Source organism: Zonotrichia albicollis, chromosome 3, assembly GCF_047830755.1.
Source record: "Zonotrichia albicollis isolate bZonAlb1 chromosome 3, bZonAlb1.hap1, whole genome shotgun sequence".
NCBI lineage: Eukaryota > Metazoa > Chordata > Aves > Passeriformes > Passerellidae > Zonotrichia > Zonotrichia albicollis.
Window position 1 is genome coordinate 56,509,384 of NC_133821.1, and position 17,248 is coordinate 56,526,631.

The 17,248-nt window shown below is 34.7% G+C and overlaps 1 protein-coding gene across 16 annotated transcripts in view; it reads left to right on the forward strand.

The window, feature by feature from the left end:
• RYR2 (ryanodine receptor 2) overlaps positions 1-17,248 on the forward strand; it is a 384,087-nt gene that overhangs the window by 263,135 nt on the left and 103,704 nt on the right. For all 16 annotated transcript variants that reach the window (XM_074537533.1, XM_074537522.1, XM_074537518.1 and 13 more), the window contains 13 exons: positions 522-654; positions 1,797-1,900; positions 3,272-3,407; positions 4,100-4,286; positions 4,777-4,882; positions 6,082-6,202; positions 7,449-7,618; positions 9,280-9,500; positions 10,849-10,939; positions 13,448-13,588; positions 14,300-14,463; positions 16,421-16,499; positions 17,128-17,217. In XM_074537533.1, coding sequence (XP_074393634.1) covers positions 522-654; positions 1,797-1,900; positions 3,272-3,407; positions 4,100-4,286; positions 4,777-4,882; positions 6,082-6,202; positions 7,449-7,618; positions 9,280-9,500; positions 10,849-10,939; positions 13,448-13,588; positions 14,300-14,463; positions 16,421-16,499; positions 17,128-17,217 — 1,743 coding nt within the window. The remainder of the gene's footprint in view (positions 1-521; positions 655-1,796; positions 1,901-3,271; positions 3,408-4,099; positions 4,287-4,776; positions 4,883-6,081; positions 6,203-7,448; positions 7,619-9,279; positions 9,501-10,848; positions 10,940-13,447; positions 13,589-14,299; positions 14,464-16,420; positions 16,500-17,127; positions 17,218-17,248) is intronic.

The window sequence follows — 17,248 nt, forward strand, 5'->3', positions numbered from 1 at the left end:
AAGCCCTGACCTGTCACTGGAGGTACTGGGATCATAACATCTTACTAATTTCCATTAACATAACAGTTGACTAAGTTTTTTAGAAGAATCTGTCCTTCCATTCCAGAGGAAGGTATTAGTAGCATTGTAATTTTAGATGCTTTAAAGAAAAAACTGTAGAACTTTCTATGTTTATTATGTTCTAAAGGGGAGATCTTTTTATCAACTAATTAAAAAAACAAATCAGTATTACTCTATGAAACTGAGTATACACCTTCTTTCATGTTTGAAGTTAGAATCTGTGGGTGATCTCAGCTTTAGTTTTTAAAGCCACCTTGATCTTTGAAGCTTAAGGTATTACTATTTACCTGTGAAAGTCCTGTTGATTCCAGTGACAAACATAAGCAGTTCATTTCCTTGGGGAGCAATGAGTACACCACCTACATATTAGTATGTTAGAAGGCTTTATATAAAATGATCCTTTGCATGCTGTGTGTCTGCATTAGAGTTTGAACTTTAGTCTACTTTTATTTGCTTCTTAGGAAATCACTTTCCCAAAGATGGTGGCAAACTGCTGTCGTTTTCTATGTTATTTTTGCCGCATCAGCAGGCAGAATCAAAAAGCTATGTTTGATCATCTTAGCTATTTATTGGAAAACAGCAGTGTTGGCCTTGGTAAGTATTAAAATTTCAAACTTCCTGCTGATTTATATATGAAACCACCTGTATCTTTCTTCATCCCTCTATTTACTCACTATGTATTGAAATTTCTTGTATTTATGGTGCAAAATGTCTTTATAAACTGTATTGCTAACTCTGGACAGCTCCCCTGACAGTAGCATTAAGTTGAGCTAATTTAGTACACTTTGTTGTATATGCCTGAACATGTAGAGAGACTTAGTGGTTAGTTGCTAATGTTGAGTAACAGAATATATTCCTGTTTTCACAAGGAGAATCATTCATATGTTTTGGCAGCATTTCGTTAAGGCTTACCTCTCACTGCTCAAGCTTGCATCCCTACACTTTTTTTCTGTGTACTGGTCAGTATACAGCTATGGCAGTGGGAGAAACACTGAGCTCATTTGCTTGATTAGATGCATGATTTGATGCCCAGAAATGAACCTTGAAACCTTCTTAATGTTTGCTTTCCTTTGCTCACCTCAAGTGTTGTAGAGGAAATATATTAATCCTTATTTAATTTAGTAATTGAAATTGACAATATATATGTATTTAGGAATCATCATGGTAATTTTTTAAATGTTGGCAAATGTATTAATGTAAAGGCATAGAACAGAAGTGTAAACTCAAAATCTTTTTGAAGAGGAAGAGCCCAAATCAAATATCTTTGGAGAGTCAATATGATAACCTTAGATTTTTGTAATGCTATATTTACTGCCATTTAAAAAAATACATAATTTATAATATTTTATTTTAAAGTACAAAGATATTTTCTATTTCAATGGATTTGGTGGCACGTCCACGTATTAGACACACAATCATTACCGCATTTTCCTCAAAGTAGAATTATGTCAGTTAGGAAAATGAGAATGGGATCTTGAAGTCTATGGTGAGAAGAGGAATGTGCAAGACAAACTGTTTTTAGCTTGAACATTCATATTGTATTTTCATTTCATATCAGTGTCAAATTTCAGGCAAGTGTGTGATAATGTATTATAAAGTGAGATTATGAATTATATATTTATAATCATGTCCTAACTAATGAGAAAATGTTGCATCTTACTAAAAAATTAATGCATTTCCTGTGACTTTGTTGGGGTTTATTAAATTGGTTTTAAAACTAAATGTTATTTTTACAGCCTCTCCTTCTATGCGAGGGTCAACTCCTTTAGATGTTGCGGCAGCATCTGTAATGGATAACAATGAGCTTGCTCTGGCGTTAAGGGAGCCTGATCTGGAGAAGGTTGGTAGCTTCTTCGTCAAATATTTTTTCCCCTATGGAGAGGAGAAGACACCTGTTTCTTGGAGTGAGCAAAATCCAAGATTAGATGGGAGTTTCTGGTAGTTTTCAGGGGAAGACTGAGAACCTGGTTAGTTGTTCTTTCTGCTGGTGGTCTGAAGAGTTGAACAGAGTTTGCAGTGATTACACACACAGTTGTAGCCAGAAGAAATTGCTTCAAAGGCAGCTCCTAATTTTGCAGTAGTGGAGTCCATATCCAACAAAACTTGGTTGCTAAAACCTTTCTTTGTTCTTTTGAATGGTGACATGCAGTGGTGATATGAGGCAATAAGGATTACTAGGAGCTTTGTGACAACTTATTTCAATATATGACAAATTTTCATAGAGATATCTGTCTATATCTGTTGTATTTTCCCCTAACATTTAAACCTGTTTCAGAAAAGTTTAAGAAATTTGGATTAATTACACTCAAGAGAATCTGTGACAATTTAGTAGTCTAAATTGCTGCTGCAAGGAGGATTAGAATAATAGTTACTCTGTCAGTAGTGGATAAAAGAAGCAGATTAAATAATGGAAAGACAGATTCAAGATAGACATTAAAAACTCATTCTGAAGAAAAGGCAGAGGAATTGCAATATCTAATTTCTTTTTGGAGACCTCAAATTCTGGAAATGATATAATCTTCATAGGAAAACATCTGTCATAAGTAATAAAAAAGTGAAGATGTTCCCTTCTTGGAATGGGAAGATGGACCATGTGTGTTTAAAAGGAAATTTTTCAGTCTTACCATTCTTATAAGTGCTCAGCAAGAAGAAGCTGTCAAAACTGGCTAAAGGCTGTGCTTAGAATTCTTACAATTCAGAAAGGAAAGGGCCAACTGAAGACTACTACTGAGCCTATAGTCCTGATTTACAAGGAGTGTAATTCCTGCTGTAATTACTGCTGTGCATTTAAAAAAGAAAGGAAAAAAAAGCAAGCGATCAAAAATGAAAGAGTGGACCTTTTATTTTTCATGAAAGAAATGTTTTTGATTATGGATGGTGTGTAGTTGGAGGATATTGCAAAACTGACTAATTTGTAATGCTCAGAGTTGCAAGACAAATGAGAAAACAGGTAGAGAAGCATATTCTAGAGAGACAAAGGATGAAATTGAGATAAGTAGGTTGTGCAGTTCATGGCAGGAGTAAGGAAAGACTGGAAAAGTGAGCTAAGAAAGAGAGTGTTCTTCAGATTTGCACAGAGCATGATATAGTCTTGTCAGGAATAAGAGATGGAGGATACCATATCTTGACAATGTATGAGGAGGCTTCCCTTGAATTTGCACTTCTCTGTTTTTTCACATTTAGTATCTTTTTTATCCAACTTTGCTTTTAGGTGGTTCGCTACTTGGCTGGATGTGGGTTGCAGAGTTGTCCTTTGTTGATTTGTAAAGGCTACCCGGACATCGGATGGAATCCAGTTGAAGGGGAAAGATATTTGGATTTTCTTCGTTTTGCTGTTTTTTGCAATGGTAGAGTAGAAACCTGAACATTTTATAGCTTCCTCTAATATCCAAATAAGTTTATAATTTTAAATAGTAAGACAAGCTAACTTGGTAAGTTAGTGTGAATTAAAAGGACTTGCAGAAAGAGTAGGATTATTCAAGACACACATTAACTTATATGACTTGTGAAATGGGCATCTATGGTCCTGTGAACCTGTGCCCCATTTTTTGGATCCAGCTTTGGTTTTTGAAATGCCCGTGTCTCCTTTGGAATTAGAGCAGAGATTGCTGAATCTTTTTGTGATGAAATCATGGTAGGTACAGAGCCAAAGCCCTATCTTTTAATGAAAATTTAAATAGTCCAGTTTTATTGTCCAAGCAATTATATTGGTCCCCTCATTAGCCCGTGCACTTGACTGAAATTCTTTGCTAAAATTCAGTAGTTTAAGTGGTGCTTTAAACATCCTTTACTACATAGTTAATTCCTTGGCTTTAATTCATTTTGGATAAAAACATGTTTTTGTTTTTGGTTTTTTTTCCATTTCATTGCAGTAATAGAGCAATATGTGTGTTTATGTAACTCTGTTGTGATATTTAAACTGTTTTGTAGTAAAAAGTATCTATGTGTTCTGCTCTTTTGAGTGCCTTTTTTTTTCTGATTATATTTCAGACCTCTTTTTGATATAATCTTGTATCTTAATATTTGTTCTGTGTGGTAGGAGAGAGTGTGGAGGAGAATGCTAATGTTGTAGTCAGACTGCTTATTCGCCGACCTGAATGTTTTGGTCCTGCTCTAAGAGGAGAAGGAGGCAATGGGCTGCTTGCTGCCATGGAGGAGGCAATACAAATATCAGAAGATCGAACAAGAGATGGGCCTTCCCCAAGTAATGGATCTAGTAAAACCCTGTAGGTGCAGTAGAATTGCTTACCTTGTCATAATATTTGTTTATTTGTTTTGTAATATTAGATGTGAAATGACTTCTTTGTTTTAACACCTGAATTATCAGTGCATTCTTCCTTGGATTCTGTGTTGGAGAGAGATTTATCTTTTGCTAAACAGCGCTTACTCTGCACTATTAATTTACATAACTCTGTCTAAATATTAAGACATCTCTAGAATTCTGTTTGTTCTTTTTCATTCCATTAAGAGTCAGTCCACTGATGCAAAATGAGACAGGCAAATGGTACCGGTGGTTACAACAGAGTTATTGCTGCAATCTTTTAGGGACAAAATACATTCTGTCTTAGTCTGCTCTAAGTCCATTTGTTGACAGAAGCCACTCTCTGCAAGCTGTTACACCTATGAGAAAATTTTCTTTCTTTGTTGCTGTTGTTAAAAACATTTTGGTTTTTTTCTTTTAATCTTTTGTTTATTGTAACATTTAACTAACTACAGTGAAATAGAAGAACAAGAAGATGACACTATTCATATGGGAAATGCAATAATGACCTTTTATGCTGCCTTGATTGATCTCTTAGGACGTTGTGCTCCTGAAATGCATGTAAGTTTTATGTTCTTCATACACTGGAAAGTAAAGACTTACTTGTTTTACAGGTTACAGGTTTGCCATTCATTTTTTTCTCAAGTATTAGGTTTAGGAAGGATACCTCATGCTATCAAGTGTTAAAGCAATGGTATGGCCACACAGTATCTTAGTGGACATAATGTCCTGTTCTATTCATTGACAAGAGGAAAAAAGTCCTCAGAAGCTCTTCTTTTTAAAGGAATTATTCCCTTTTTTTTTTTTTTGGTTTGACTGTCCATTGTGACAATAAAATTCCTCAAATGTCCCTATTTGCTGGGATTGTATAGAGTGATGTATTTTCTATAAACTAAAGTTTTATTCTTCATATACTTATTTTAAATAGACTTTTAAAGTTGCGTCTAAATGTAAATATTATTGGGCAATTTTTTAAAATGTTGGGATAAGCACTATAATTGGACATATGCATCAATATCTCAAAAGCTATTCACACCAGCAAACCTTCTCAAAGAAAAGGTGACGCTATTTCAGGCATTAGATACAAAGAATTAGAAACACTGTAAAACCTTTCTCTCTTATTATGTTAGAGATAGAAACTATTTGCAAATATTTGTTGTTTATGATTGAATATACATTATTATTCTTCAGAAATTTAGTTATACGTAGTTTCTCATTTCACCCTGGAATGTGCCCTAATTAATATACATTAGTATAGATCAGTATCAGGCTTGTGCAGGGATAGATAACTTGAGAGAGAAGAGATGTATGTAGTTAACAAGGTCAGTGTATGAATACCTGTTTTGTTTGAATAAAAAATTGTCTTGTTTTCTCCCTGTCTTGCTGCCCTTTTTGAAAAGCAAAACAAACAACTGAGATACTTGAAAGTGTCTTATTTGACCAGGACAAAATCCCTAATTTTTTCCATCTGAAAATCTGCTTTTGTTTTCCTCCCCACCCCTCCCACCCTATGCTACTACATTTTAAGGCTTTGTTCACCAGCTTTACCTAATTTCTGTTCTGAAAATAAACTTACTTTTATTTAATAAGCAAACATGTAGATTTTTAGACTTTGCACATTTGCATCCAAACTACAGCAAATCAATGCAGATTGCAAGAAATTTACATTGTTAATTATAATGCAATTTTGAGACCAGTTATTCTTTTGTATAGAAGATAAAAAGAAGATCTTGCTACATTTGTATTTGTCTTTTTATTAGCTAATTCATGCTGGTAAAGGGGAAGCCATTAGAATCAGATCAATTCTACGGTCTTTGATTCCACTTGAAGATTTGGTGGGAGTAATCAGTATTGCTTTCCACATGCCAACCATAGCAAAAGGTAAGATTTTTCTGCACTTTTTTTCCCATCCTAGTCTTTTGATTTGTAATTTACTGACACATTGACAGTCATACTTTTTTCGGCATTTAAAAAAAATATAGACATTCAACTATTTATTATGTAAATTAAAAAACAGATCATGTGTATCTCATACATGTTTCAAAAATCTTTCTGCATGCTGTAGTCAAAAATTCTATGTACCCCTAAATCACTGATATAAATCCTGTTGAATTGAGTTATGAAAATCTATTACAACTTTAAAAAGAAATTTTAAAATGCATGCTTTCTGATCTTAGAACTCTTTTACAATACTGCAGTCTCATTTCTCAGTAACATAATCCTTAGCTCTTGCTGTTCTAACCCTATCAATTGCTTCTAGCAGATCTTGTTAAGACACCAGAGTTGTTCTCCAGCAACTATGGTGAAGTGATAGGTGTGACGTACATAGGAAAATGTGAAATTGATTGCAACAGTGGGAGCTATATGAGCACCTATATAAAAGGGAAAGGGATAACCTCTGTTTTTTTGTGTGTCTGGAGAGAAAACATTATAAATGCAACCCAGATTGTTTAGACACTCACAGCACAAGATTTTCCAATAGTTTGCAGTGGAAGAGATAAAAAGATCAATCAGTCTATTTTACTATTACTTATTTATATTCCAAATAGGGATAGACCTATAGGTGAGATCTCAGTAGCAATCTGCAGCTCATAGATACAGAAATGCTTGTTTCTTTTCCAAAATGGAAGTAACAAAGTTTTAAAATATTTCAATGAATTCCTTTCAGATGTTTTGAAAGTTTTAAGATATATAGGACTTGTTAGCACATTACTAATTCTTTGTCATACATTAGAGCTATGCTCATCAATACTGCATTTCCAGGATCTCTGATGTAGCATTCTTGTAATTTTTACTTTCCATTTGCTTCTGCTGAGAACTAGGTAGTTATGTGGGTTAATTATTATGTTTTAGGTACTTAGCATTTAGAATATCAACTGTTAAAAATCTTTTAATATACAAAACATAAACAGAAAAGCATGCAGGGCCTTTGAGGTCTCTGGGTAGAATTTGTCTTATGCATTCTTTTTTATTTAACTGCAAATATGTTTCCTTTGTCTAACCAAAATATGGGGAAGATGCCTAGGTGTTAACAGAGATTCAAAGGCTCTGTCAAATAGCAGCATGATTGCCTAGTCTGCTGATGAAGGAGAATCCTTGTCACTGAAGTCTTATTTCTTCCTTTTAGATGGTACTGTGGTGGAACCTGACATGTCTGCGGGGTTTTGCCCAGATCACAAGGCAGCCATGGTTTTGTTCCTTGACAGGGTCTATGGAATTGAGGACCAGGATTTTCTTCTACACCTTCTTGAAGTTGGCTTTCTGCCAGACCTTCGTGCTGCTGCCTCATTAGATACGGTAAGGGTTTCAGTCTGTTTTTTTGTTGCTTCTCTTACCTTATAGAAGACTACAGAATTTTTCATCCCTTGGAAAAGCATTTTGGATGTCTTCACATCATCTGTGTTTCTCAAATGCTGGCTGAACTGCATGTTGCTTCTTCTGAGCTTTGATAATTTTTCAAGATGCATCATCCAGTGTAATACTCACTTTTTTAAGAACTTGCACTGATACCCTTATCTACAAAAGATGCAATGCTTTTCCCCAGGTGATTTTCTGAGCTTGTGCTATGGAATCCAAATCAGATGAGCTGCCAGTGAAGCAGCAGGGAAGAAGTGACTGGGAGCCTCTTTCCAGAGATAGACAGAAAGCATTCATCTCTGTGCATTTGTTAGGGACACCTACACTGTTATTTAGAAAATTGCCACATTTCTATTTTAGTTCCTCCTCGCTGTTGCTGCCTTTTTTTTTTTTCCTCCTGTGAGTCTTATTTTCTATCTAATTTCTTTTAGCTGTCTTGGTCGAGAAAGCTTAGATTTAGAGAGCTATTATGAGAGCTAAGACATTAAATTTGGTTTTCCTATTTGATCTTTTATGACAACAGTTTTTTCTGAAAATAATGATGTTGTTATTTAGGATCATAGAATTGTTTAGGTCAGGAAAGACCTCTAAGATTAAGAAGTCCATCTGTCACCCTAGCACCACCAACATGTTCACCATTAAATCATATCCTCAAGTGCCATATCCACTTTTTGGAATATATATTTTGTTTTTCTGAACACTTCCAGAATTATGACTCCACCACTTACCAGGCAGCCTGTTCCAACACTTGGCAACCCTTTCTGTCAAGAAATTTTTGCTGATACCTCATCTAAACCTCCCCTTTGCAACTTCTGGCCATTTCCTCCTGTTCTGTCTCATTACTTGGGAGAAGAGACTGACTCATCACCACCACAGACTCCTTTCAGGCAGGTCTCCTCTGAGCCTCCTTTTCTCCAGGCTAAACAGCCCCAGTTCCCTCAGCTGCTCCTCATGGGACTTGTCCTCCAGACCCTTCACCAGCTCCATTGCCCTTCTCTGGACAGACTCCAGCACCTTGATGTCCTTCTTGCAGTGAGGGGCCCAAAACTGGAGACTGAAGGTGCAGCTTCACCAGTGCTGAGTACAGGGCCATGGTCACTGGCCTGCTGGTCACACTATTGCTGATACAAACCACAATGCCAGCAATCTTCTTGGCCCCCTGGGCACAAGTTAATGTTCAGCTGTTGACCAACACCCTCAGGTCCTTTTCTGCCAAATATTTAAGAAAGAGCAGGTGAGGATTTTTAACTCACATGGAACTTGGCCTTGTTCATAGCAAAAAGATGCAGGCTTCTGTTACCTGATTTTGGAGTGTTCTGTTTAGCAATTATGACATTTTTCAATATAATCTTGAAAATAATTTTTTGAATGGCCACATTTACTATTTTTGGTTTTGTTCATGAAAAACAAAACCAAACCTTTCTATGAGACTTTAAAAGCAGCAGAAGAAGATAGGCATCTAACTCCAGCAGGTATCACATCCTCATTTCTGCATTTTGGAAATTTCCCCTTTTACAACTGTAGAACAAAAACAACAATTTATTTTCATTTGTAACTGCACTGATGAGATAAGTCTAATTTCTGTCCTGTTTAATTTGTAGGCTGCTTTAAGTGCTACAGACATGGCTTTGGCTCTGAATCGATACCTTTGCACAGCAGTCTTGCCCCTCTTGACCAGATGTGCTCCTCTGTTTGCTGGCACAGAGCACCATGCCTCCCTCATCGATTCCTTGTTGCACACTGTGTACAGACTCTCAAAGGGATGCTCTCTTACCAAAGCTCAGCGAGATTCTATTGAAGAGTGTTTGCTGTCCATCTGTGGGTAAGAAAATACTCCTGGCTGCACAGAAATGCTAAGTAATAAAGCAATCTTTGATATTTATAATACAGGAATGCAGAACTATGCCACCAGTAACATAATTAGGATTTTTTTTCCCCCTGTAAGATGATTGTGGTAGTTGTTAAGATACTGTACTCAATTTGCAGTTTTATTAATTACCAGTCATTCCTCTGTAATCATTCATTCAGTTATGTCCTCAGTTATTCTGCCATCGCCAAATCTTTTAAATGAAAACCTTGGTGATAAACTAAGAGAATGCAAAAAGGAAAAGCTCTAGAGTAATACATAGACTGAATTGCCATTTAAATAATTTTAGCTGTGCAGATTTCTGGTTTATATTCAATAACTAATCTAATTCTATGCAGAGGTTTATTTATGGTGTGTTCCATTTGAAATTGTAATCAATGACTAGTATTGTTATGTCTCTACTGAACAGAGACAGATTTTGTGACAGCTTTGTGACAGGTTTTGTTTGTGTGTCTACAGGTCTAACCAGTTGGTTATTATCCAATTTTTTATAAATCCACAGGCTCAATTATGAAAAGCTGACTAGGCAAATATGAATTCAGCTTCTAATTACAGTCAGCATTTAGGCTTTCAGTTCACCAGAGGATTTGGTTTGCTTTTTTGGCTTTTTTTTAGTATATCACCATGATTTTTTTTAATAGTGTGCTTGTGTGCCCCAAAATTACAGACATTTGTATTATAATACTGTAAAAACACCCCCTAAAAATATATTACATTAGATGGTATTTGATATGACCCTTTAATATATACATTGCATTGATAGCAACCAATAAAATGTACCAGATTCTGCTATTTATCTGGAAAGCTTTAATGTCTATGCCATTCTAAAATTAATATTATAACAATTTCTTCTCTCCTTCCAGTTGGTGCCCACTGCCGTGTCTTGTTTAGCACGTCTGAAGAGATAGTGCTCTTATGTCTTCATTAGCTTCTAAAATATTTTAAGGGTCATTGAGATATATTACAAGAAATTAACATTATATCCTTTTTTCATGAGCATAGTGATCCTAATACACTTTATCAAAATGCAGGAGTTTTTTTCCTGGTTTTCTCTTTCTGTAGATCAGACGTTTTCTTGGCTTCTTTGAAGCATTTGATTTTCAGCTTGTTCAGAATATTTTCTTTGGTATACACTTGTTTGCTTTCTTCTGGACCCCTAGTGCCCTAGTGCCACAAGGAAAATATTTTATGCATTTGAAGAATTCTAACAGCATAGAGCTGATATGTTGCTTTAATGTATTTATCAATTATTTACATGAAACTGTGCTGGTACACCCATTTGAAATGGTTTGTCTGCTTTTAGGCAGTTGCGGCCTTCCATGATGCAGCATTTGCTGAGGAGATTGGTATTTGATGTACCTCTGTTAAATGAACATGCAAAGATGCCTCTCAAGGTAAAAGTAAATATTAGTATTCAACAGCATTCTTTATGCAACAGAAAATAGTTGCGTGGAGAAGATTCTGTGTAATCTTTGTTATGTTATTTCCACTCTGCAGTAATCTAAGACCATTGTTTTTAAAAATAAATTGTTGGTTTGGGAGAAATTCAGTATGATTTACATCCATCCATATGGAATTATGAAGTCTGGGTCTAATGTTTTCTTCTCCTTTAATTATTTCCTGTTTGGTTCAGCCTATGTGGAAACAGAAGAAAAATCCTATTTTTCCATAGGGTCAGGGTGCAGAATCCAGTGCACAAAACATAACAATTGACAGTTTTGTGTGTGCCCTTACATTTCACCTCTGCACTGGTTTTCCTTGCTTTTGGAAAAACTACTCTGTTGGTGGTGGCTGGAAATCTCTGAAGTAATTATGTTTAGTAGTAATGTTGCATTTTGTTTTCAGCTCCCGAAAGTTTAGCTGTATCTTTTTATTCTGATTCCTAATGCATAAGAAACATGAGGGTTTTTTTCCTTTTGGAGCTGACACATTCTTTAAAGATTCCTGATATCATCATTACTTTTAATAAACATTTGCTTCCACAACTTCCCTACTGTTTTTCAGCAGTCCTTTTTAATGCTTTCCCAGCACAGTTTTGCACTGGATACTTAATATTTTTATTTAATATATTTTTATGCTTTAAGAGCACATCAGCACATCTGCAACTCTGATGTAAGAAGAGGAATTTAAATTGTAAATCTCAAAACCAGGGCCTGCTGCTGAAGTCCTGCCAAGGATTTCATAATTTGGTTATGCCCTCCCAGAAACCCTCAATCAAACTAAAGATTGTGGAGCAGCCATTCTTTCATGCTTGTGAGAAAAACAGTCTATAATTCAATATACTGCCCTGAAGGGGTCTCTCCTAATGCATTATGGCATTTTACGTGTTGCTAAAACCAAATAGTAACTTGGCACTTCCTGTATGGCTGTAGTGCTTCAGAGTTTGTTTTTTGAGGGGGGACGAAAAAAACCCAGCTTCTTGACATCTGTTCATCTAAAAGAACAGATTATATGATACCAAGGGCCATGAATGCAGTGAGCTGCCCTTGTTGCTGAGCCGACCAGTGAGGAAATAATAATTGGATCCTTTTGGCTAGTCAGGCTTTGCAAGAGTAAAGATGTGAAGAGAACCATGGTGTTAGTTTGGGCAAAGGATTTTGTCCATTCACACCAAAAAGGCTAATACTTCTGAAGAATTGAATCTCAATCTGAAGATAGACCTATAACTTTTAAAAGGTTTCCATGACCGTAAACTGATTTCCAGTGATTTAACAAGGGACTCCTACCCATATCTGCTGTGTTTCTGATTTGAAAGTATTGTAGTACTGTGGTGTGCGTTCCTTACGGGCATGGGCTGGCAAGCCAGTTATAGTAATGTAAAGAGGCAGCTGTAAGTTAATCAGACATCTGAAAATCTAATTTTGAATGGGAAGAGAGGAGAAAATGATGAAGGCAAATCAGAATACAGTGCTATCTACTGTGAATACATTTGCTGGTTTCTCCAGTTAAAAATTGCCTCAGGTTTTATGCAGCATGCAAATTCAAATCTATGATGCTGTTCCTGAATTCAGTATAGTTCAGACATTTTGGAATAGGACTGCCTTGTTTTTATTTCCTCTTAAATAATATTCAGTACTTCATCAGGGATTTCTCTAAGACTAAACCTACCTTACTCTCTTGACTATGTTTAAAAATATATTCATATATATTATTATACACATGTAGTCAAAAAGCAAACTTGTCTTGCCATTACATGATTGAATATAGTTTTAAAAAATATTTTAAAGTACATTCAGCTCTTAGAGTCCATATTTCTGAGACTCTTGTGGTTCTGCATAAATGATAAAACTTTGGTCTATTTACATGTTATATGCATCAAAGTTCTTCTCTGCATTTTTTCTTTAGTCATCCAACAATTTAAATAGTAAATAAATATTAACAGATTATTTAAATATGAAGATATACAAATACACTACATGTATTGTTTTGGGTTTTTTTCCTGATCTGTTGAAAGAGTAAAAGAACAGTGCAGTATTAGGATTATATTTTTGGCTATCAAAATCCTCACTTCTACATATCAGACATGTTTTGTTTTTTTTTTTTTTTTTAATTCCTGTCTTTTTTTATGCTTATATACACATTTATGTCATAAATGGCTGCATTTTTCGAACTTGAAGCTTGTTCAGACTCAAAAAAAGGAAATCATGTCAGGTCTCTACTGACTGTGACTTGCAATATTTTCCAAAAACAAAAAGGTTTTGCAAAATGATATTGAAAGAAAGATGAAAAAGCTGCTCATTCTGAGTGTATATGCACCAGTGATAAAAAAAATATATAGACAACATGGCTTATTGATAAAAGTAGAAATTTTTCTGGTAGCATCTGTCTAATGTTTGAGGGCCAGAATGGAAGCACCTCAGCAGTTATATTTCTATTTACTTTCAAAATATGTTCTGTTTCAGTTACTGACAAATCATTATGAAAGATGCTGGAAGTATTATTGTTTGCCAAGTGGATGGGGTAACTTTGGTGCTGCCTCAGAAGAAGAACTTCATTTATCCAGAAAGTTGTTCTGGGGTATTTTTGATGCTTTATCTCAAAAGGTAAGTAATTTTAGTATTCATCTATTACTATAAAATCCTTACTGTGTAACCCTTTTTCTTAATCTGTAATTTTTATTCAGTTGATATCAACACTGTATCATGCACTTTTCAGGAAAAAAATACAGGCTTTAGTGAGTTTAAATCTTCCTCTTATAGCTTCTAATTTAATGTCGGTATAAAATATTATCTCCTAATTAAAAAAACTATGACACTAAAGCAATAATCTTGAAATGTATCTGTACAGATCTGTATGCTTTTCTGCTTAATAGTTGCACTTTCAGCACCCTTGAATCAATTCCGTGCTATACAGTAGTTTAATAATATGTCTTGGTATGTATTTATTGTTCATTCTGTGACTATTTCAAACAAACCTGTTTAAAATGTCATGATTTTAATTTCAAATCTAAGTGTTAAGGAATGCTGTGCATATTCCTCTGCTGTGCTGTCTTCTGTGGTATCTGAAAAATGCTTAGTGTTGTTACCAGTGAAGTCAACACTTTTCCTATTTACTTGAGCAAGATTAAGACTTGCATCTAACTTTCTGCTTTGGACAGTCAGTTCTCTTTATTTTCAGAACAAAAACTCAGTTTCATACTGAGTAAGAGTGCCATTCTCTGACTGCTTGGTTTCATCTACAGCTGCATCAGTTTCACCGGTGGTGTTGAGGGCTCCCTTTCACTCCTCACTTTCTGTCCCCTGTGTGTTCCACAGAAGTATGAACAAGAACTCTTCAAACTGGCTTTGCCTTGTCTGAGCGCAGTTGCAGGGGCCTTACCCCCAGATTATATGGAATCAAATTATGTCAATATGATGGAAAAACAGTCTTCAATGGATTCAGATGGGAACTTTAATCCTCAACCTGTTGATACCTCAAAGTAAGGAATTTGTTGCACCTGGAGGTTTCTTTGATCATGCATGTTGAAAAGGGGGAGGGGGGAGTCTGTTGTTTGGTATGATGTGAATTTGAAGTTTCTCTTCTGAATGCTTACTTTATAGATAAAATGGTGATCTTAATATTTTTATTTATGTATTTATTTTAAATCAAGTAAAGCAATAGCTAGCAAGTTGCAACATTAATTTCTTGGTCCACTTAGAATGTTTTTAATCTATTTTTACCCAGGAGATAGAACTATCCAATTGTCTTTATATGTCTGCTGCAAACAAACCACATGCTCTTAGAAGCATGAAAAAGTAGACAAGTCTACATCATCCCTGTCATTATTAACATATGTCAAGACACTAATTCCAATCTGTGTGAATGACAGTGTACCTACAGAAAATTGTTTTATTGTGCCTTCATATAACCTTTAAAATACGAATAATGGGAATTGGACAGAATAATCTTCATTCCCTCTAGGCAGCCAGACTATGGCCCTGCTTTTTAAAGTATCCTAGCCTGAAAAAGCACGTCTCTGAATGGAAATTTTCTGCTCTGATTTTTGACTGCAGCAAGCATGCCATTTCCCTTTGTATAGAATAGTCTTACAGAAGCATGGCTGTGGATTATATTTTTAAAAATACCTGTTGTAAAACATTTGCTTCACTTGCCCCTGTGAGTTTTCTGCCTGTATTAACGTTGAGCACACAAGATGCTGTCAGTAGATTGGCACCTTCCTTATAGCATGTTTGTACATGTATGCATGTCTAAATACTGCAGTAAAAGTCATAATCCAATCTGGAGCATAGAAAGGACATCAGTGACCATTTAAATTAATTTTTCTAAGATGTAGCTGAAATTTATGAAGGTTTTTAACAAATTTTCTTAAGAATATTATATTATCATTCAATTGAGTTTTTATCTGGTGTCATTTCAGAAAAAATGTAGATAGCTGGAATAGATTTGAAAAAATCAGAAAATGTTATTTGATATTACTGAAATTATATATCACTTCATTGCTGTAGGAGTCAGCAGTTCTGTGATGTTTCAAGACAAAGAACTGCTGCTATCATTGTAACCTCCAAATTATCCTACATTCTTTTAACATGCAAATCCAGCTTTATGTTGCTTACTAGTACTGGACTTACTTGTGTGAAGGTATAGATAATAGGATGTTAGTGTGCTTGTAATTTTATTGCATTTCTGAAATTATTTGAAGTATTATAGTATTAATAAGGTTCCCCTCAAAATACAATCTTACAAACAATAAAAACCTGCTGACAGTGCTGGATGAAATGTTTTCTGACCTTTGTGTGACTGTGAGGCTCTTGCAAACTGTTACTGACATAATTTGGTTTTACCTTTCTGCTTTTTGAAAAAGACTGAAAATCCAGACTTCTATTTCACAGTAGATGGCACTCTAACACCACTTGTATTGAAATTCTTTGTTAGGAGGGCAAGGTATTACTATTTCCTCAGTGATCAAAAGTAGTTATTTTCTTTCATTTGTAGCAATGCTGATGAAGTAAACAACTGATATTTGATAAATATTTTGGAATATATAAAATAGATAATGTTTCAAGAAAGACAGCACACTTAGTTTATAATGGACATGTGCAATAAGTTACTACCATATTTTTGAAACTGTACGTTGTAGTTATGGCTTATGACTAAGAAAATACAGGACAAAAAGCACTCGAGCTTGATCTCATTACTGATTTTTCCTTGCACATATGTTTCAAAGAAGTTAAATTCCTACAGCATCTATGGTTGTCATTCAGTGCCCATGAAATAATTCCAATATCTTCCTTGATTTAATTGGGCCTTGGAGCAAACTGTATGTGAAAAACAGGAAAGGGTGTGTGCATTATTTATTATTTTCAAGTTTTCTTTACAAAGAAAAGCATTAAATTTTAGCCTGTGTGATATAATGTTGATTTGCTTTTCCCTTTCAGCATTACAATCCCCGAAAAGCTAGAATATTTCATTAACAAATATGCAGAACATGCTCATGACAAATGGTCAATGGAAAAGGTAAAATCTACCTTCCTCTTAAAGCAAAATCATATTTTTATTTGAATAATTTTCATCCTTAAAATATTTTATTCTGAATGATATTATTTTTCATGATGTTACAAGTTGGTATGTAGGTAAGATATAGATATACTATTTTCTTGAAATATATTTGCAGGAAAGTTTTTAAAATGCATATGAATATTTCAAAATAGGGTTTAATCATTTCATAATTTTTTTTGCTGACTTTTGAGTAAATATAATTGGTTATTGTTTAACAGTTTTATGGACCTGAATTTTCTTTTTTTTTAACCTAATAAGCTCTTTATCCTTTTTATTCCTTTGTGCATTTTGTTGTCCAATATTAAAAAAATAGTTCCTCAACTGTAGTACAGTATTCTGCTTTATAAAAATCATTGAAAGAAAAATGTATCCATATGGTTGCTTTGGTAATCGTTATTTTGCAAAAAGATGGCATGCTGGATGATCAATATTTTAATTTGTAAATAATATAAATGTTGTTTGAGAAAATAATAGAAAGGAAACTTTAAGAGAACAGCTCTGCAGAAGCATTATTCAGTTAATTTCTACCAATGGAAAGGATTTTTCATAATTTTTTGTGTTTCCCCATTTTATCCTTCTTATTCAGTTTGCCAATGGATGGACCTATGGTGAAACATTTTCTGAATCTGCAAAAGTGCAACCACTAATGAAACAATATAAGTTACTGTCTGAAAAGGTAAGGAATTTGTTCATGCTTGATTGAAGGT